The 22,909-nt window shown below is 39.0% G+C and overlaps 1 protein-coding gene and 4 gene segments (V, D, J or C); all 5 read left to right on the top strand.

Moving 5' to 3' along the window:
* The first annotated feature begins 22 nt into the window (after positions 1-22).
* Positions 23-7,401, top strand: LOC124472670. The segment is given in 3 exon segments: positions 23-3,810; positions 3,960-4,065; positions 4,836-7,401. Coding segments are annotated over 3 exon segments (366 nt in total).
* LOC124472321 lies at positions 5,345-5,737 on the top strand. The segment is given in 1 exon segment: positions 5,345-5,737. A coding segment is annotated over 1 exon segment (393 nt).
* A 2,862-nt stretch (positions 7,402-10,263) lies between the features above and the next one.
* LOC124472320 lies at positions 10,264-14,333 on the top strand. The gene is made up of 4 exons (XM_047027095.1): positions 10,264-11,538; positions 11,678-12,019; positions 13,443-14,122; positions 14,243-14,333. Exons 1-3 carry the CDS (start codon positions 11,499-11,501, stop codon positions 13,817-13,819), a joined length of 759 nt encoding a protein of 252 aa, XP_046883051.1. The 5' UTR covers positions 10,264-11,498; the 3' UTR covers positions 13,820-14,122; positions 14,243-14,333.
* On the top strand, positions 14,101-14,619 carry LOC124472319. The segment is given in 2 exon segments: positions 14,101-14,122; positions 14,243-14,619. Coding segments are annotated over 2 exon segments (399 nt in total).
* Positions 14,620-16,962, top strand: LOC124472660. The segment is given in 3 exon segments: positions 14,620-14,890; positions 14,987-15,085; positions 15,722-16,962. Coding segments are annotated over 3 exon segments (498 nt in total).
* Positions 16,963-22,909: the final 5,947 nt, after the last annotated feature.

The raw sequence follows: 22,909 nt of genomic DNA, 5'->3' as shown, positions 1-22,909 counted from the left end.
CTCGCTCAGACCCCCTCCTTTGCTCTTTTTCCCCCTACACCATCTCCTTCTAAATTGTTTGAGAACCTTTTTATAGATAGGTTTGTTTATACTATAACAATTCTCGGTACATCATTTTAAATGTTTTCTTGTTTATTTAACCAATTGAAGCTGTTGTTTTGACTGACAATTAGACTTGTATTTGACATTACAATTGTTAAAAACACTGTAATAAGAAAGTGACAATTTTCATCAAATATTTTCTTAATTTCATTTCAATATCAGGTCATCATACTCAAACCCATTTGGGAAAATGTATTGTAAACATTTAATCTTGATATGCACAACATCTTGGTATGTAAAATGACATCGGCATTAGGGACATTAAACATACATCATGTATTGTATCTATTATGTCATTTTCCTCCTTGAGCTAGTACTCATAATAACCACCTCAGCTAATATTCCTAATAATGGTTTGTTTCATTTTCTTAAGCATTTAAGTATGCCTCTAGGAAGCTGATGTGAAAGCTGTTGTGAATACGGTAATATGGTACAATTAATATGAAGAAAATAATGATGCAAGTCCTCCAGTCTCAACTTTTTTTTTATATTCCCTTGTTTTTTAATCAATAAAGCAGGATGTCTCAATGGTGTAGTTGGAGGATGTTTATTATGTTGAGTCGTGAATCAAAATCGAATTAGAATTTATATGTATAGCCCTTTTTCAAGTAATGTCACAGAGGGTTCCACATACACCCATAGATTTGCACGTTACCAACCTAAATCAATACGCTTCCCCAAAATGCACAGCAACAGTCAAGCTTTTTCTCAGTTTGGTTGAAAACAGGTAGTTATAGACAGTTTAATATCAGTCTGCCTTCCTGATGCATCAGCATTTTATTCAGTAACTTGATTGGAGCTATAAACAAGATCCTCTGAGTAAAAGTCTAATTTGGGATGGGAAATGTCACATGTGATGGCAAGGCTCCACCAAATAATAACCTTACTTACCCAACAAAGGTCAAAGCAGGGATTGGCTCTTCAAGGGTTTATATTCAAAGCCAAATATCTCAGTGGTAAATCCACTTCAGCACCAATGTCAGAATTGTGAGGATGGAGGGGGGTACGTGGGGGAAAGGGGGACTTATAAGGTAAAACGACTGTGCTTCACACCGCAACATGAGTAGGCACATGCAAAATAACCTACAGCTGATGATTATGACACAAAGGACTTTATGATCCTTTATCAGTAAAATGAATAATAAGCTGCCACTCAAGCTAAATCAGTATCAGTCTAAATAACATCTTATATGGCCTATTGAGTCAAGAACCTTTTTTTAGCTATGTTGTGTGTGGTTCTAACTTTATTTAAGACTGGTCCAGCTATTAAAAATAGAATTAAGAATAAAAAATAAAGTTAATGATGCAGAAAAATACATATAGACACTCTTCAAACTATTGTTCGAAGGAAATGTATCAAGCTTTTTTTGTAAAGTATAGCATTGTCTTTAGGATGTGTTGTTCAGCCATGACATTGAAAGAAGGGGTGGCATCAATCTTGACAACGGAGGAGCAGCTGTTGTCTGTTGATGTTAAGACATTCACTGAAGTGAAACTTTAACCTGCGCTATGTAATCCAGTACATTGTTGAAGTTGTTTAAGGCGCAGTTTTAAACTGCATTACTCATCTATCACTATTCTTAGAGAAAGTACGATTGTGAAGACTTATGTACTTGTTTCACTGTCTGTATGAACATGAATCATGTAATTCATAACATATTGTATGTAAATGTACTCCCATAGATTGTATTGTTTTGACTGTTTACCCTTCTTGACCTTTACCAAGGTCCTTTCCTTCCACTGTTGGTTCTAATAATAGTGGCCAACAATCCATGGTCCACTGCACACTCACTGTAGTACACATTTACTGGAACTGAGCCAAAAATATGTGGAGGATCCCACACTGCAAGCTGGCTCCCAGACATAGGTTAAGAGGTTACTCAACAGCTTGTTGTGGTGTGACACTCCACGCTCCTCCAATGTCTGCTCTGAGTGTTTCCACATCACACATGGCATTGACTTGGACTTCAATCAAATAGGCCACTCTTCCAGATACCATAACATATCAGATGGTGTAGGTGTGAAATATTTGCCTTGGGGGAGCTCCTGAGCAATCTACTACAAGGTTCACATCCTAAATATAGTTTGGGAATGACCCTGATTGTTCCTGATTGACACATTACTGGGTTGGGTTCCGGTTCATTTTAGCAGTATATTTCTGCATAGAGAATGCTACAGTATTCAATTCCCTCTAGTAACAAAAGGGAAAGGATTTTTATTATTTCGTAAAAGCTCAAATGTTAACATAGAAGCAGATGAGGATGATGCATCTTTATATTGTCTGCAGGTGGAGCTGTCATGATATGATTAACATACATCATCATTTAGTTGGTAATGAGTGAGGCTAAAAAGAAAATGTATTCAAAGTATGTGTTATTTTTACTTTGGTTTCATAACCGGCTACAATGCCAAACAAACAATGTGTTCAACTATATGAAGGCGCCAGCACCATGGTCTCCTGCAAATATAATGACACTGCTCACAATCTGCAGTGGTATTGCCAATACCCAGGACTAAAGCCACAACACATTGTGCCCATTGTGAAGTCCAGTGACTTTTTGTTATGGTAAGTGGTGGGGTAGGATCCAAATGCAGGAGAGATAGCCAGGCAGAGCGTGAAACAAGGGTTTATTCTTGAACTCGAAAAAAGACAGAATACTCACAGTGCAAGAGCAAGGACAAGACAAAAACTGGACACGAAACAGGAACCTAAATACACAGACCAAAACAAGACACAGGTGGACACGATAAGACTGACGAGAACTGAAATCACTTCACCAGACACAGGTGAAGACAAGAGGTGTGTTTGACCTCAAGGCAGCCTGAGAGTGCCATTGGCTGCTTTAAGTCAGCCGGGCTGCAGGCAGCGGCTGCCGGCGACGCCGGCGGCTGCATGAAGTCGAACACACCTAATGACAGACACAGGGAAGCACAGGGAAGCACTAGGGCAGGGCAAAACCAAAAACACAAGGGTGCACGGCTGTGGCCATAACACTTTTATCATCAATGTCGCTCCATCATATCCACACATCTATAAAACTAGAGGAGAAGAAAATCTCCTCAGCTAAATTGAGAGACTTTTCTCTTTATTTCTCTCCCTTGGAGACCATAGTGACCGGAAAGAAAGCAACACTTAAAACCATCATGACATAATTTCTTTATGAAGCACTCGTTTTGGAAGGAGACTGTACTATTCTCTCCTGCAAGGTTAAATATTCCCCTGGGAACAGCCTTCTATCTATGGTATCAGCAATACCCCAAATCAGCTCCTCAGTTGTTGATAATGCAGCATCGAAAAGTGAAAACAGGGATCACTCTTAATCACAAAGATAGAGAGCGCTTAGATCTGGTGCTCTCTTCTGTTTAAGTGACAGAATCTGCTCTCTACACCTGTGCTTAGAAGCCAACAGTGACAGGAAACCCAGACAACATGCACAATATTCACTCTGTTTAGAAATGAACACTGATTAGAAACAATCTGCAGGGGGTGCTGTTTACCTGGGCACACTGTGTGATCATCATTCATTCGTTTGTTGGTGCGGTGCCTCTTTATATTGCCTGCAGGGGAACCTTCCATATTGACTGGGGGTCCTGATTCAGAAGTGCATCTTGCACATTGAAAAAGAACAGATTCAGCTGCCCATCTATCTTAATATTTCTGTGACAAAATGTTGCTTTCTTTAATTCTGCTGTTGGCGAACCTTAAAGGTAAGTGATGCAATAGCTTTAACTCTGTGTGTTTTCATTTTCAACCAAAGACCTTACATTTCACAACTGTTACAACATATCTACACAACTGCCAATTTGGACGTTTTAAGGCCTGTCTTGTTAAAAATCTGTATCCATTTGCTTTACAGCAGTAACTTCTGAGGAAATAATTACACCATTCGCTGATTCTGTTCTGGCTTCAGAAGGAAAACCTGTTCCTCTCTCCTGCAACTACTCTTCTGGCAACACTTTGCAGTGGTATCGCCAATATCCAGAATCATTTCCATATTTGCTGATGATGGAGTTTAGGGAGACGGAGATGAAGAACAAATTTACTCTTGATCACAAGAAAGACATTAAACGTACTGATCTGATAATCTCTTCAGCTGAAGTAACAGACTCTGCTGTGTACTACTGTGCTCTGAGGTCCACAGTGACAGGAAACCTAGAGACACTGTGCAAAAACCTGACAGTTAGTATATAAGTACACTGATTTCCTTCTTAAATTGTGATTAAGTAGGAAAATACTAATAAAATGTACTGATTACATACTTTTGAAGATACATTTGAAGTAGACTATAGAGTTCAGAATGAGGAGCCACACTTTAGGGTAGTAAAACACAGTACAATGATCTGTTGATCAGTCGGTTCCAAATGTCAGATTGTCTGGCCATCCACAACAACAGGAACAATGTTACTAAATATAATTATTATTTTAACAACTGTCAAAAGTAAGTGACTGGAAGTTTCATACTAATGCTTTTTTTTCTAACATTTACAGTACATATCATCATTCTCATTTTCTTCATATAGTTTTATTAACTGTAATCTGTTTCAATATGTTTTGGCATATGATGTATTTTACATATATTTGAATAGAAAACAATTTTATTCTGAAAATTAAGACTGTATTTTTTAGGTGTCAACTGTGAAGATATCATCACATCATTAGCAGACACTAAAATGGTTTTGGAAGGAGATCATACTACTCTTTCCTGCAAAGTTAAATACTCCGTTGGTGACAGCCTTCAATGGTATCGGCAATACCCCAAATCAGCTCCTCAGTTGTTGATAATGCAGCATGGAGAAGTAAAAACGGGGATCACTCTGAATCATGATAAAGATGCAGAACTCTTGGATCTGATCATCTCCTCTGCTGAAGTGACAGACGCTGCTCTGTACTACTGTGCTGTGGGGCCCACAGTGACAGGAAACACAGACACACTGTACAAAAACTTGACTTGAAGGTGTCAAAAAACAAAACACAAAGGAGGGGCTTATGTTCAGAGGGAGGCCACTACATAAGTTAAGTGGAGATACATTGAGTTTGTATTACAAGGTGTCATACTGTCTTTTCTTCTGAAAACAACATATTTTTTGAGTGTGTTACAGCTCCAAGATACAGTGTCTTTTCCAAAACATGTTACTGTACTTCATATTTTTACTTACCAGACTTTCAGGTAGGAGATTGACTGAATTGTGGTTGTATACTGTATGTTGGCTTGAATGAAATGTTGGATGATCATCATTAATAATGTATTGTATCTTCACATGTAAGTACTTTGTCTTTATAGGTATCATCAGTCAAGACCTCACTCCAGTGAAGAATGAAGTGAAGAGTTTAGAGAGTGACACTGTTACATTGTCCTACAGCTACTCCAAAACTGCTGCAGCTGGAGATGAATTCTACTGGTATCGACGAGATCATGTAAAACCACCTAGATTCCTTGTGTCAGTCTTAGGATTTGAGTCCTCAAATACAACTAGCAACCTCAACAATCGAATATCTGCTAACCTGAACAGAGAGAACCGCCTGAATCTGATCATCTCTTCTACTGAAGTGACAGACTCTGCTCTATACTACTGTGCTGTGAGGCCCACAGTGACAGGAAACACAGACACACTGCACAAAAACTACAGGAACTGAAGCACTTATCAATCCTCATACCATAGTTGTACCCTCCATCATCATTCTCCATGTGTGGTAACTATTAAACCATTCTAATTGTTACTATAAAACAACTGCATTTTCCGTCAGGACACTAGAAATTCCTATAGTGCATTTTAAGATTGAGCTCCACAAGTACAGTTGGTTCCTTTAATCCCAACAATGGCACTGCCAAGTATACAATCTGAATGTGCATTTATAAGAGGGTTGACTCTTACATGATAATAAACAATAAATTGTGTAACCTCCAACAGACTGAATCTTGACTAAGAATCAGTGGTACCTGGGACGTATTCCTCACTATGGGTTATTCAATTAAATGAACGAGGGGGGAGGCGGCGGCGTATGAAAAGAATGCACTTTATTTAAAATACGGCACAATCCTATAAGGTGCTCACACGAGCCACTAATACAAAGTGCTGCACCAAGGGTGCGATGTTGCTACTATGCCTGCTACAAAATAACCAAGATCAAATGATCATAAGTAATCCCCCCAAAAGAGGGCACTCTCACGGCAAAGAAATAAAAAGAAAGGAGTAGGCCCCGCCAAACAAAATAAGTAAAAAACAAAAGACAACTTGGAGGTGGTTTCACACACGTAGAGCAAAAGGCACACATTGTAACAGAGCATAACTGCAAACCTTGAGCTGCTGAAGTACTAGTTGCCCGGGAACAAATGTGTTTCTAAGGACGTGTAATAAAATGTAGGTATTTTTCATGTCTTTAAAAATCTGGAAGTAACAGTAAAGCTCAGCGCTGCAACCAGCTTCTCACTGATCAGTACTCTACTTTAGTGCCAGGAGGAGGCAATCTAACATCAGAAACAACTTCCTCCTGTACATAGACAGTAGTGTGGATCTTTGTGGAAGTTAGAGTCTAATACTCATGTTTGAGGTTGAATTGTTTCATTGTTGTCAGTCCCTCTAAGGATGATGTTTTTTGTGCTCTTTGAATTTTTTCTTTCACTGGTTAGTTTATAATTGTTTGTTATTGTATCCATTATTATATAATCCATACCTATAAAGTATTTATATTTGACAAATTAATTAATTCATCAACAATAATAATAAAATGGTTAAACTTCGCAAGTTAAGAAAATCTACTACTTCTGAACAACTTGTTTTTGAGGGAGAAACAGCTACTCTTTCTTGCAATTACAGTGGCTCTGTGGGTTCTGATACTTTACTGTGGTATCAACAGCATTGCAGATCAATACCACAATACCTGATTCTGGTCAATGAAGGACAATCAGTCAGGCAATGTGATGATGTATCAGACTGACAGCTGATTGGAAAGAAAGTTGTGAAAATCCTGCCAAGAATAATGACCACATCAGACACTGTGGTAGTTTTTCTCTGAGGCATGAAGGTCAGAATATGGAACATTAGTAGACTGAACAATAGTTACAGTAGAAGCTCATACAAAGAAATATATAACATGAACAGGTAGTAAGGTAATAGCTTATCTACCGATTAAGATCAACATAGGTAAGTGGGAAATCCTTGATTCATCCCACAGTCACCCATAAATACAATACATTGACATCCACTTTAGTGTCAGGAGGAGGGGCTTTGGTTAGGGGTACTGGGTATGTTATTGTGATGGTGGAACGCATTTCTCAAATCTTTCAGCTGATCCCTCTGTCAAGATGAGGCACCTCTTAACTTTAGTCTTTTTAGCTGTTTTAGGTGAGTTGTCAATTACATCTTTTTGGGGGGGGTCCTAACCATATCTTATAAATGTAATATTATATTTGAAATAATAAATATTAAGTGCAATTCCTCAATACAATTGAGTAAATATGTAAGCATGTATTTAAAACCAGCTTTACACTTTGCAGAATCTGTGTCTGGGGATACAATAAACCCCAAAGTGACAGAGGAACAGATTGTAGAGGGGAGTACTGTCAATCTGACCTGCAAATATGATGGGAACATCTATAATATACAGTGGTATCGCCAGTATCCACAATCTAAACCAGAATTCATCCTCTACATCACAGAAGATGGGACTGTATTCAATGCTCCGACACCATTTCCTCGTCACTCATCTTACATTCAAAAAAAGGATAAACATGTGCATCTGCAAATCTCCTCTGCTCAAGTGACAGACTCTGCTCTGTTCTACTGCGCTCTGAGGCCCACAGTGACAGTAAAACAGTACCACACAGTACAAAAACCTCCTTCTAACCATAATATAAACTACAGTTGTAAACCACACCCACAGTCATTTCCAAAGGCAACATGAGGAGAGGGAAGCCTACAGCACTTATATTAACTTTCTTCGGGTTTAAATCATTCTTAGTATTGGAGGTGACTGAACCCTACAGTTTAGAATGTACATGGTCATGTACAGTACAGACACACAGACACAATAATAGGGTATGTTCAAAGGCAGTAGTGTCTGATACAGTCCAGTACCTCTTTCATCTGAGATGATGTTGCTGTTGTACTCAGTGTTGGTTGCCAGCATACTTACAGGTAGGTGGTTTACAGACTTACTGACAGACCTGTGCATATGGAAATATGTAAACAATTTTAAACAATTACATATTTTACAAATAAAAGGTATTTTGTCATTACAGATGTGTATTGTCAAGACCTCACTCCAGTGAAGAAGGAGGTGAACAGTGTAGAGGGTGACACTGTTAGTTTGACCTGTAACTACTCCAAAACTGCAGTAGCTGGAGATTATTTCTATTGGTATCGCCAAGACATTGGAAAACCACCACAATTTCTCCTATATATACCAGTGATTGGTGATGTATTTAAAACTGATCCTCTCAACAATCGATCATCTGCTAACCTGAATGAGGGGAAAAATCACTTGAATCTAAGCATCTCTTCTGCTGAAGTGACAGACTCTGCTCTCTACTACTGTGCTCTGAGGCCCACAGTGACAGAAACACCAGGCACACTGCACAAAAACCTGCCTAGATCTATCACAGGAACTGAAGCCTGAAACAATCCTTCTACTGTAGTTGTACCACCCTCCGCCATAATCTACAACAAACTAAGAGGAGGAGGGGGGTATTCTGTTCAGGGGAGGTATTATACAGGCTATAGAAAATAGGCTTATGTACATATATGCGGGTATTCAGTATATATATGAGTAAATGAAGAGCATAATTTATCAGTGTGCATTAAATACTGTGCTAGCGCGTTCTTCTATTTTTTCTAAGAGTGTACTTTACTGTGTCAGGTTCTACAGTGTCAATTTATACTGACATGATACTACTGTACTTTGCAATGTTACTCAACATACATGTAGGTAGGTAATACACTGAATAACAGTGAAACATTTAAATACGAATACAAAGATGGATGGATAGATTTGAATACATTTATTGATGGTCAATTAAAAATGCTCTGATGAAATAACTTTATCTTCACAGGTATCATTTGTCAAGATCTCACTCCAGTCAAGATTAAAGTGAACAGTGTAGATGGTGACACTGTTACATTGTCCTACAACTTCTCCAAAACTGCTACAGCTGGAGATTATTTTTTCTGGTATCGCCAAGACTCTGGAAAGAACCCTGAATTCCTCTTGTTAATCTCAGGATTTGAGTCCTCCATTAAAACTAGCAAACTCAACAATCGAATATCTGCTAACCTGAACGGAGGGAAAAACCGCCTGGATCTGATCATCTCTTCTGCTGAAGTGACAGACTCTGCTCTGTACTACTGTGCTGTGAGGCCCACAGTGTCAGGAAACACAGACACATAGTACAAAAACCTGACTAGAAGGTGTCAGAGTGACTGAAGCATAAACACATTTCTTTTGTAGCTGTACCAGCCATTACCATTATCCACAACAGAAACACAGGGGATGGGCTTATGTTCAGGGGAGGTACAATGCAGGTTATGTGGGGATACATAAAGAAAAGTATTATGAGTTTCCACTACTAGCTGTGATACTGTCTCTTCTCATAACGACATCATTTTTAATTGTATTACAGCTACAAGCTACAGTTTCTCTTTCTTTTCCAAAAGATGTTATTGTACTGTGTGTTTTTATTAAACGTACTTTCAGGTAGGTGATGTACTGAGTTACTGTTATAGTCTTGAATTAAATGGTATATGACCAACATTTATAACGTATTGTATTTTCACTTGTGAGCACATTGTCTTTTCAGGCATATTCTGTCAAGACCTCACTCCAGTGAAGAATGAAGTGAACAGTGCACAGGGTGACACTGTTACTTTGTCCTACAGCTACTCAAAAACTGTTACAGCTACAGATGAATTCTACTGGTATCGACAAGATCATGGAAAACCACCAGGATTCCTTGTGTCAGTCTTAGGATTTGAGTCCTCAAATAAAACTAGCAACCTCAACAATCGAATATCTGCTAACCTGAACGGAGAGAAAGACCGCCTGAATCTGATCATCTCCTCTGCTGAAGTGACAGACTCTGCTCTGTACTACTGTGCTGTGAGGCCCACAGTGACAGGAAACACAGACACACTGTACAAAAACTACAGCAACTGAAGCACTTATCAATCCTTTTACTGTAGTTGTACCCTCCATTATCATTCTCCATGTGTGGTAACTATCAAACCATTGTAATTGTCACTATAAAACAACTGCATTTGCTGCCAGGACAATAGCAATTCCTATAGTGCATTTTAAGATTGGGCTCCACAAGTAATGCTGGTTCTTCTAAAGATCCTGTAAAGCAAATTCCATGATTTGCTTCTCAGTACATAATTTACGTGTGAAATGAGTTCCTGGAAGCATGTGCAAAGCTTTGAAACTGTCGCACTGAAATGTGGAGTTAGACCGCTGAACAGTTTCAGTTCCGTTTTCATCTTAGGTTTTGTATAGGCGGAGCCAAAACCCGACCGATCTACGTCACAGCGACCTATCTACGTCAGATCACAGACGGTTGCATTCTGTTACTCAACTGGTATGATGCAAAGACAAAGTAATTAATACATAAAAAACTCAGAGACTGCACGTCGGTCTGTTCTGATATCTGCAATTGATTCAGCTAGTGTTGCTGTTGTTGCTAAATTCAATAAATTCAAGGGGGCGGAGATTCAGCTCCTTCAGGCGACACACCCTCCCCAGCCTCAAGCAGAGAATACTGATGATTTTTTCAAGATTTTAAAGCCTAATTTAACATACTTGTCTATGTTTTTTTTATTCAGATTTGGATGGGTAGTTAAAAACACATTCTTCTGTGGTGTGATTAACTTAAAACTCCTTTTCAATTCCACTTTACAGGATATTTAATCCCAACAATGTCACTGCTTTGTATACTACCTGAATGTGCATTTATAAGAAGGTTGACTCTTATATGATAATAAACAATACTTTGTAAGCCTTCAAGGTTTGTACTTTCTGCTGTAGAAACACTGTCCTTTCATATAAAACCTATTTTTACATGCTGGGCATTCACTGTATTATGTAATCCAAAGAGAAAGATTATGCTCAAGTTTAATAAAAAGACAAGCCTCGAAGCAAAGATGAGATCAGCTGTGAATGTGTTTCTAAACACGTGTCATAAAATGTAGGTATTTTTCATGTCTTTAAATATCTTGAAGTAACAGTACAGCTTAATGCTGCAACCAACTTCTCACCGATCAGTACTCTACTGTAGTGCCAGGAGGAGGCAATCTAACATCAGAAACAGCTTCCTCCTGTACGTACACAGTAGTGTAGATCTTTTTGGAAGTTAAATTCTCATACTCGGGGTTGAATTGTTTCATTGTTGTTAGTCCCTCTAAAGATTATGATGTTTTTTTGTGCTCTTTTAATTTTTTCTTTCACTGGTAAGTTCATGATTGTTCGTTATTTTAACCATTATTATATAATCCATGCACATAACGCATTTATATTTGACACATTTATGAATTCATTTTATTCATTAAAAAAACAATAATTTTAGAACGGTTAAACTTTCCATTCTAGGACACAGTTTACAGCAAGGGATAACATCCACTACTTCTCAACAACATGTTTTTGAGGGAGAAACTGCGACTCTTTCTTGCAATTACAGTGGCTCTGTGGGTTCTGATACTTTACTGTGGTATCAACAACGTCCCAGATCAATACCACAATACCTGCTTCTGGTCAATGAAGGAGGGTTCAAAACATCATCTGAATTGACCAGCCCTCGACTGTTTGTTGAACTGAATGACCAGAAGAACAGTTTGGATTTGAAAATCTCCTCCGTTAAAGTGACAGACTCTGCTCTGTACTACTGTGCCCTGCAGCCCACAGTGACAGGAAACCCAAACACACTGTACAAAAACTGAAATTGAATTATAAACAATATAAATACTATTATGTGGTTAGTGTGAATAATTCCATTATTTTAAATTGTGTTCAACATTGCCTTACAACAAGAGTCATTACAGTGTGATGATGTATTAGACTGACAGCTGATTAGAAAGAAAGTTGTGAAAACCCTGCCAAGAATAAAGACATCAGACACTGTGGTAGTTTTTCTCTGAGTTAAGAAGGTCAGAATATGGAACATTAGTACACAGCGCAATAGTTACAGTAGAAACTCTTACAAAAATATATATAATATGAACAGGTAGTAAGGTAATAGCTTATCTACCAATTGAGATCAACATAGGTAGGTGGGAAATCCTTGATTCATCCCACAGTCACCCATAAATACAATACATTGACATCCACTTTAGTGTCAGGAGGAGGGGCTTTGGTTAGGGGTACTGTGTATGTTATTGTGATGGTGGAACGCATTTCTCAAATCTTTCAGCTGATCCCTCTGTCAAGATGAGGCACCTCTTAACTTTAGTCTTTTTAGCTGTTTTAGGTGAGTTGTCAATTACATCTTTTTTGGGGGGGGTCCTAACCATATCTTATAAATGTAATATTATATTTGAAATAATAAATATTAAGTGCAATTCCTCAATACAATTGAGTAAATATGTAAGCATGTATTTAAAACCAGCTTTACACTTTGCAGAATCTGTTTCTGGGGATACAATAAACCCCAAAGTGACAGAGAAACAGATTGTAGAGGGGAGTACTGTCAATCTGACCTGCAAATATGATGGGAACATCTACAATATACAGTGGTATCGCCAGTATCCACAATCTAAACCAGAATTCATCCTCAGCATCACAGAAGATGGGACTGTATTCAATGCTCCGACACCATTTCCTCGTCACTCATCTTACATTCAAAAAAAGGATAAACATGTGCATCTGCAAATCTCCTCTGCTCAAGTGACAGACTCTGCTCTGTTCTACTGCGCTCTGAAGCCCACAGTGACAGTAAAACAGTACAACACAGTACAAAAACCTCCCTCTAACCATAATATGAACTACAGTTGTAAACCACACCCACAGTCATTTTTTAAGGCAACATGAGGAAGCCTACAGCACTTATATTAACTTTCTTCAGGTTTAAATCATTCTTAGTATTGGAGGTGACTGAACCCTACAGTTTAGAATGTACATGGTCATGTACAGTACAGACACACAGACACAATAATAGGGTATGTTCAAAGGCAGTAGTGTCTGATACGGTCCAGTACCTCTTTCATCTAAAATGATGTTGCTGTTGTACTCAGTGTTGGTTGCCAGCATACTTACAGGTGGGTGGTTTACAGATGTACTGACAGACCTGTGCATATGGAAATATATTAACATTTTTTAACAATTACATATTTTACAAATAAAAAGTATTTTGTCATTACAGACGTGTATTGTCAAGACCTCACTCCAGTGAAGAAGGAGGTGAACAGTGTAGAGGGTGACACTGTTAGTTTGACCTGCAACTACTCCAAAACTGCAGTAGCTGGAGATTATTTCTATTGGTATCGCCAAGACATTGGAAAACCACCACAATTTCTCCTATATGTACCAGTGATTGGTGATGTATTTAAAGCTGATCCTCTCAACAATCGATTATCTGCTAACCTGAATGAGGGGAAGAATCATTTGAATCTGAGCATCTCTTCTGCTGAAGTGACAGACTCTGCTCTGTACTACTGTGCTGTGAAGCCCACAGTGACAGAAACACCAGGCACACTGCACAAAAACCTGCCTAGATCTATCACAGGAACTGAAGCCTGAAACAATCCTTCTACTGTAGTTGTACCACCCACCGCCATAATTTACAACAAACTAAGAGGAGGGGGGGGGGGATTCTGTTCAGGGGAGGTACTATAGAGGCTGTAGAAAATAGGCATATGTGCATATATGTGGGTATTCAGTATATATATGAGTAAAATAAGAGCATCATTTATCAGTGTGCATTAAATACTGTGCTAGCACATTCTTCTATTTTTTCTGAGTGTACTTTACTGTGTTCTACAGTGTCAATTTATACTGACATGATATTACTGTACTTTGCAATGTTAGTCAATATACATGTAGGTAGGTAATACACTGAATAACAGTGAAACTTCTAGATATGAATACAAAGATGGATTGACTTGAATACATTTATTGATGGTCAATTAAAAATGCTCTGATGAAATAACTTTATCTTCACAGGTATCATTTGTCAAGACCTCACTCCAGTCGAGATTGAAGTGAACAGTGTAGAGGGTGACACTGTTACATTGTCCTACAACTTCTCCAAAACTGCTACAGCTGGAGATAATTTTTTCTGGTATCGCCAAGACTCTGGAAAGAACCCTGAATTCCTCTTGTTAATCTCAGGATTTGAGTCCTCCATTAAAACTAGCAAACTCAACAATCGAATATCTGGTTACCTGACTGGAGGGAAAGACCGCCTGGATCTGATCATCTCCTCTGCTGAAGTGACAGACTCTGCTCTGTACTACTGTGCTGTGAGGCCCACAGTGACAGGAAATACAGACACACTGTACAAAAACCTGACTAGACCAATCACAGGAACTGAACCATGAAACAATCCTTCTACAGTGGTTGTACCAGCCTCTACCATGATCTACAATAGAAATATTCTGTAGGGTCTTATGTTCAGGGGAGGTACTATTGAAGTCATGTGGGGATGCATGCTAAAGAAAAGCATCATTTAAGACAGGGCATAACATACTGTCGTACAGTTTCCCTCTTTGTTCTACAAAGACTGCACTTCCAGAGCATAATACATACTACAATAACTTTATTTTAAAATGTTATTTCTGTATTTTGAGGTGTTCCTTGCTACAATTTCAGGTAGATAAAGCTTTAAATTGTTGTGATATCCAGATTTGAAAACATTTATTGATGGTCAATTAAAAATGCTCTGATAAAATAACTTTATCTTCACAGGTATCTTTTGTCAAGAACTCACTCCACTCAAGAAGGAAGTGAAGAGTTTAGAGGGTGACACCGTTACTCTGTCCTACAGCTACTCCAAAACTGTTACAGGTCAAGATCAATTCTACTGGTATTGCCAAGAAACTGGAAAACCCCCACAATATGTTGTGTTCATTTATGGATTTGATTCTGCAAATAAAACTAGTACCTTCAACAATCGAATATCTGCTAACCTGAACGGAGAGAAAGACCGCCTGAATCTGATCATCTCCTCTGCTGAAGTGACAGACTCTGCTCTGTACTACTGTGCTGTGAGGCCCACAGTGACAGGAAACACAGACACATTGTACAAAAACCTAACTAGAACTTGTCAGAGTGACTAAAGCATGTTTCTTTTGTAGCTGTACCAGCCATTACCATTATCCACAATAGAAACACGGGGGATGGGCTTATGTTCAGGGGAGGTACAATGCAGGTTATGTGGGGATACATAAAGAAGAGCATCATGAGTTTCCATTACTAGCTGTGATGCTGTATCTCTTCTGATAACATCATTTCAGAATGTGTTATAGATACAAAATACAGTGTCTCGTTCTTTTCCAAAATACGTTATTGTACTGTGTGTTTTTACTCAACACACTTTCAGGTAGGTGATGTACTGAGTTACTGTTATAGTCTTAAATGATGGTATATGACCAACATTTATAAATCACTGTATTTTCACTTGTGAATACATTGTCTTTTCAGGCATATTCTGTCAAGACCTCACTCCAGTGAAGAATGAAGTGAACAGTGTACAGGGTAACACTGTTACTTTGTCCTACAGCTACCCAAAAACTGTTAAAGCTAGTGATGAAATCTACTGGTATCAACAAGATCATGGAAAACCACCAGGATTCCTTGTGTCAGTCTTAGGATTTGAGTCCTCAAATAAAACTAGCAACCTCAACAATCGAATATCTGCTAACCTAAACGGAGGGAAAGACCGCCTGAATCTGATCATCTCCTCTGCTGAAGTGACAGACTCTGCTCTATACTACTGTGCTGTGAGGCCCACAGTGACAGGAAACACAGACACACTGTACAAAAACTACAGCAACTGAAGAACTTCACAATTCTTATTCTGTACTTTTATATTACTCTCCACCCACATAATTAATGAATAAGTAAATACAATTTATGATTCAAATGTTTCTATTTGTGTTCTCCCAATGTGTCTTCTACCTTTTATTGCGCTCAGGAACATAAGAAGACATTTGATTTGAGTTTTAATAGGTTTGCTGGTTATGTATTTAAATAAACTGCTCCAGTTGCAGTGGCCGTAAGCACACAATTTCCCCAAAAATTTGACTTTCCATTGGCAGATCTAAAGTGAGGTTGGCAGGGCAATTTCCAGGCAGACACAGCCAGGATGGGTAAGGCAGATGCAAGTGTTGTCTCCCATTACAAGTGTTACTTTTGTCTGGCCTGTGTCTCCAGGATCACCCTGCTCACCTACTGACACAGGACAGACAAAAGTTAGCGAAACAAAAACACTTGTAATACTCTGAGTTTGAACTAGTGCAACTGAAAGTGTAGAAACAGCAATCTCTGCGATGAATTACAGGAAAACCAGGCGGGTCTGATGAGCTGATGGGAGACAGGGTTAGAGACCGGGGGAATGTGGAGTGATGTCATCAGGGCTAGAGAGCGGAGCCACACCCACCACAAGCACACACAGTAAAACAAATGGAGAAAGACGGAAACAAGGTGAAGGGCATGACAATAATATGACAGGAATATTATTATTGGCATTATTCAAACTACAACTTTACAATAATTGATGGTACCATCAGGTCACACCATCTCTGCCACCCCATTGTTACCCCAGGTGAAAAGAAAAGCTTCAACATTTTCACAGGTCACAATCTTCTAAAAAATTGGCACACAGGATCCTTGTTTACTATTGTACGTCCTTGTTTACTATTGTGTGTTTACAAATAATAAAAAAACATTTCAATAACCAACTGAACATCTTGCTGCTCATTGTTCACAAGTAGGGAGGTCAGATGGCTGAGGGGTTAGGGAATCAGGAGATTAATCAGAAGGTTGCCGGTTCGATTTCCGGCCATGTAAAATGACGTTGTGTCCTTGAGCAAGGCACTTCACCCTACATGCCTCGGGGGAATGTCCCTGTACTTACTGTAAGTCGCTCTGGATAAGAGTCTCCAACAGTGTATGGCTGCAGCCTGCAGCCTCCCGCCTCATGCCATCCCGTCTCATGCTTCTACTTTTTTTTAATAAAAGCTTGTCTGGTCCGCTATTTCTCCTTCCTACTTTGGTGTACGTGTTTTTTTTTAGCTTGACTACAAACTAATAATCCATTCTACGGCTTCAGCCTGAGAGGCCCGGTTGAGTTTAGGCGTCACAATGACGGTTGAGGTTAGGATTAGTTTAAGGCCAGGAGTTGTAGCAGAGGTCAAGGTTATGTTAGGCACAACCACGACGGTTGGGGGACCATGATGGTCGGTACAGCACACCGTGCATTTTGTCACCTGCGGTGTGTTCTTTTTTTTAAAGACACTGATGTGCACCTTAAGGAAAATCACAAAAAGAAACCATCAAAGTCTGCAACCATAAATGTATCTAGGTAACAGGTAATATTCGCTAACAAATGTCAACATAAAACGCTGATGCAGTTTTAAATGAAGGTCATCGCAGGTTTCATCAAATATACATTAACATCTGGGACAGAACAATAACATCCAGAAATCAGCAAACTATATGGATAAAACAAAAAAAATCTATTTCAAGTTTTTCAATTTATTGCGACAAACGTGCTCACGAACTTCCCTTTAACTCCATCCGTAATTAGTCATTTGACCCTCTGAATTTACTGTTGGACAGCTTGGGCATGAGACGGGAGGATATGTGACGGGAGGATATGAGACGGGAGGGCATGAGACGGGAGGGCATGAGACGGGAGGGCATGAGACGGGAGGGCATGAGACGGGAGGGCATGGGACGGGAGGGCATGGGACGGGAGGGCATGGGACGGGAGGCTGCAGGCTGCAGCCATAACCGTCTCTGAGTCAACAGTGTCTGTGCACTGACTTGGTTCATCTACATCCGATAAGTAATCATATAGTTCCATCTAGTGTTCCAATGTAAGCATTGGTAAAATGTTATTTATAAAAAAATGATGGTAAGTGCACACATAGTCTCCAGTAGAGGGAGGTGGTGTACCATAGGTTTGAGCTACTTTCTGTGTTCATTCGTTTCATGTTATTTACTTCTATTTTTTACATGAAACTAATTTGTACAGAAAAAAAGCCAATTGCAATAGTGTACTCAAAGATGTAGCCTATTGCTGAAACAAGGACCAGATTCTATGTTCTATCGGTCACTTTCTGAATTGGTACATGATACTACCCTGCCAGTGGAAAGTGAGCAGTATCGCTCTATGTTAGATTTATTTCCATTTGTTTTATTAATTGGCACAACTGTACTATACAGCCCCTCTTGATTATGTACAATATCAAGTTTAGCAGTGGTGCTGTTGACATCAATTCATACAGAGACATCTTGGTTGCAGTGGGATTCAAAGGCTTATCACACACATCAAGGCTTAGCTCAGGTAATGTAAGTGGCAACAATTGTCCCTCAGTCCCCCTTATGAATAAGAGTATATGATACCATTTATGCAAATCATTTTTTCACATGAATTGAACGAATACATGAAATGTCACAAAGATACATTTGATACATTTTATGTTCAATGGAATTCAAGTGACATTGCTATAATGATGTTGTTTGTATACAAAGTACTATTTGAGTTAATTCTTTATTTTGAAAGTTTCATCAGACACTCAAACTATCAACAATGTATTAACTACTCAAATTTAGTAAAAGGTCAATTTCAAAGTAAATCTCTTTGGGTTAGGCGTAGATAACGTATAGCCAAACATGACACAATCATCCGTTGTCTGAAATAACAATTTACATTTAGTCATTTAGCAGACGCTTTTATCCAGAGCGACTTACAGTAAGTACAGGGACATTCCCCCGAGGCAAGTAGGGTGAAGTGTCTTGCCCAAGGATACAACTTCATTTGGTGTGGCCGGGAATCGAACTGGCGACCTTCAGATTACTAGCCTGATTCCCTAACCGCTCAGCCACCTGACACCTCTTCAAGCATATACTGTATTGTGGTGGAAGTCATAATTATGGCTTTTATCACTGGTTGTCACTGCCTCTACGCAATCATGTATGTTTGATTATAATAAAATAATTACTATATTAGCAATAGACAGCCTATAACTGAAGGTGTGAAATACTTTTTTACACGCAGACTTCTTGTTGACCATATTTGCAGATAACCACAGCTGATGCTACTCCTCCACTCGACACAGTGCAGAGCATGCTTGTCCTTGTTTCCTTGCAAAGCACCCACATACACGTGCTCACACATGCAAAGTCACACACGCTCGCTTGTTCAGACATGCGTACACACAGACATCCTGTCTCAGGAACGGGTTGACGTGGAAACAACCGCAGACGCCTGTGACGTCGGCAACCAGCATCAGCCCATCCCTCGTACATCTCTGCTGAGACCGCATCCTGTGGAAATAATAATGCATGACACCCCCTCACCTCATGTTGTTCCATTCCACTTACCCACTTCTTCCAATCTTTATAGAAATAAAAGAACTGTGCTGTTTGTTGAGAGAGTAGATCTTTCTCGGACACTGTCTCCATTCTTTTCATTAAAGTTCAAAGTTTACACCATTTTTAAGATGTACAGAGATACTTATTTTGATCAGCAAACATGTTATCACCTTATACATTTGTACACCTTATAATTATGTGGGCTGTTTGGTGTTTTAGTGCATACTAGGAATGTAAAGACACAAACTATCAACAATGTTGACCCATACTTTAAGACATTCAAGAACATTTGTACTGTAGGAACACATTCATATTAAAATGCATAATGCAAACACTAGTTGGCCAACTGCTGTCTCTTTCTCAACCAGACCATGGTGGCCCTTTCACTGAAATCCCAATGACTACCAAACAGTTAGTTTAGCTGGCCTACTTCCTTGTTGAGACTTGACAATGTTGAGGTGTGGTCATCACTGCTTTGAAAACACAGTTTAAAATGCACAATGTGATGGTAACAGAGAAAATCAAAGGTAAACTGTAATGTCTTCAAGTGTACTGAAATACATTGTTAAGAATTAAGTCAGGCAGGCCTTCCAAAGGTGTTAAAATGTGCTTCATGCTTTATTGCCGAAATGATGCACCAAGTGGCATTATGCTTCATTCTTATCAAACTGCTGTTACAGTATTTATAAATGCAGTGTAGAATTTCATTTCGAATTCCATTAGAACGTCACAGGGAATGCAACTGTTGTGTGAGAGTCTGTTTACTCTCAGCACATTATGAGTAAGAGTATTATGAGAAGAGTTATGAGTTATATACATTATGAGAAGAGTTCTCCACTCATAATCTTCTCTCTGACATGAATTGAAACTGGTGAATGTGTGAATGTGAAACGAGTGCTGTTAAGCAAATGTTCATTGAGGGGGAGACTATCATGTCTTGATCTGCCATTTAAAAACGTAATCTTTGCAATTTTTACAAGCATTCTTAAATCATTATCGGACATCAATAAGCATTTATTTTGAGATACTTAAAAACCATCACGAATACAACAAATTGTTTAACTCTCTCAAATTGGTTAAGCAAATACACTGTTACTTAAGGTGTATATAGTATTAAAGATGCAATAAGTGCCAACAATGCATGCACACGTTATCTTAAGCAAGAATGAGTAATTCTATTCAACTCAAAACATTTCCAGACTAGAAAGTACACTACAATGATAATAGTTCTTTTACATTTTGTGGATGAGGTTGCCATGAGACTTGTATAAGTATTCATATAATTACAATGTTAAATAGTTGCAAATGAATTGTGAATCTATCAATGGATGTCATATAGGGTGACACAGATAAAGAAAACAAGGATATGCAAGTGATTTTACTAAAATGGAAAACAGGTGGCATGGATGTGGGTTGAGGATGCATTTGTGGTATTCACAGACTCAGTGCTGACAGCTGCAGGTCACATGGTTGACTTTCCATTCATCCAGCCGTGTTGTAAACCCTGGAAAGTGTGACACATTTGAAGTGGAAAAGCAACAACGTTGTCTGGTAGCTTTGGCAATGCCCAATTAGGTTATGTAATCAAAGTCAACATGGTAACAATACCGAAATATGATGTAAAATGCTGATGGAATACTTTAGTACATAATGTCAGACTTAGGGCCCGTGGGAGAAATGTATGTTTTAACCATTTGTTTATGTTATTCATAATCTGTGGGACATGTCATGTCATACATTACATTTAGCAGACGCTCTTATCCAGAGCGACTTACAGTAAGTACAGGGACATTCCCCCCGAGGCAAGTAGGGTGAAGTGCCTTGCCCAAGGACACAACGTCATTTGGCACGGCAGGGAATCGATCCGGCAACCTTCTGATTACTAGCCCGACTCCCTCACCGCTCAGCCATCTGACTCTCTCAGGATCCCTTATTAGGATCCTAAATCATATCATTAATTGCTATTTATCTCATTTCATGCACAATTATTACTTTCATAACAAAAAGACAGTTCATCTCATCTTCAGCATGTTAAATAGATCAGAGTAATTTCAAAGTCTCTCTGTGGCACTAAAATCAGAGGATGATGATCAAAAGGAATTCATGGATAACAGGTGTCAACAGGTGTTGGGCAACAAAATGTTTTGCCATTTGTTGCCCTAACACAAAGTAAGACAAACTCTTAATTACAGACAACACACATCTATGAGCTGATCTGAGCCTGGCTCCGAAGGCCATAGATACGTATTTGAGGCCCTGTGGCTGGTGAAAGTTTTTGGATAGATTGAGCCTGACACATGAAATCTGTAATTTACTCCATTTTGAAGAACACCTGTTGATTGAATTTATCTGTTGCTTTTCTGTTAAACAAAAAAACATATTTGTACCTCAGCAAGACTTTGACATTTTACTTACATACTGAATATTGTTATTGCAGAGAACCCCTGATCAAGTCCACTGAGGGAACAAGCGAATTTGGAAACAATGATGAGAAGCAAAACAATGACATCTGTGTCAATGACTGAATGTACAAAATGTCTTTATCTAACAGTCATAGATCGCTATAGCTAAAATGCCTTAATTAGTCCAAGATGTCCAGTTCAATGGTCTTTCCATGGTAAGTAGAAGTTCATTACATCCTGATGATCCATCCTGAATATCACAATATAGTGAATTAATCCTGAAATGAACAGATGATTTTGTCATCTTCAGAATCAGAATTTCACTCAAACACAGAATTTACTGTGGCAGGAAGTTGCATACAATAAACATATACGGATCTTAATTTTTAAAAGTAGAATGTATAAAGAAAAAGTCCAATGCTAAAGAAGTAAACAATATGTAGGATAAAAAATAGATGAAATAGGGCAGCATTGTGCAATATGACATGTGCAAATACGGTGGTGGATAGACTTAGGGATGGAAATAGATAAAGTGTTATAAGTGTTATGTCAGTGTGAGTCCTTGGCCTTGTTGAAGAAGCCAGCAGCGGATGGAAAGAAACTGTTGTTATGGCGTGAGGTTTTGGTCCGCAACCTTCTGCCGGAACAGAGTGGCCGGAACAGAGTGTCCAGGGTGGGAGGAGTCGCCCACAATCTTCCTTGCTCGCCTCAGGGTCCTCAAGGTGTGCAGGTCCTCGAGGGTAGGCAGATTGCAGCCGATCACCTTCTCAGCAGCACGGATGATACGCTGTTGTCTGCTCTTGTCCTTGGCATTGCCAGTGGCAGCAGCGTACCAGATGGTGATGGAGGAGGTAAGGATGGACTCAATGATGGCTGAGTGGAAGTG

Source organism: Hypomesus transpacificus, chromosome 10 (assembly GCF_021917145.1).
Source record: "Hypomesus transpacificus isolate Combined female chromosome 10, fHypTra1, whole genome shotgun sequence".
Classification (NCBI taxonomy): domain Eukaryota; kingdom Metazoa; phylum Chordata; class Actinopteri; order Osmeriformes; family Osmeridae; genus Hypomesus; species Hypomesus transpacificus.
This window is presented reverse-complemented; position numbering and strand designations above follow the sequence as displayed.

Bases quoted from the DNA above. Each gene is read 5' to 3' on its own strand.
- LOC124472320 (XM_047027095.1), top strand. From the start codon at position 11,499: ATGATGTTTTTTTGTGCTCTTTTAATTTTTTCTTTCACTG. The intron at 11,539-11,677 runs GTAAGTTCATGA...TTTCCATTCTAG, and splicing joins TTTAATTTTTTCTTTCACTG to GACACAGTTTACAGCAAGGG. The intron at 12,020-13,442 runs ACTGAAATTGAA...TTGTCATTACAG, and splicing joins CCCAAACACACTGTACAAAA to ACGTGTATTGTCAAGACCTC.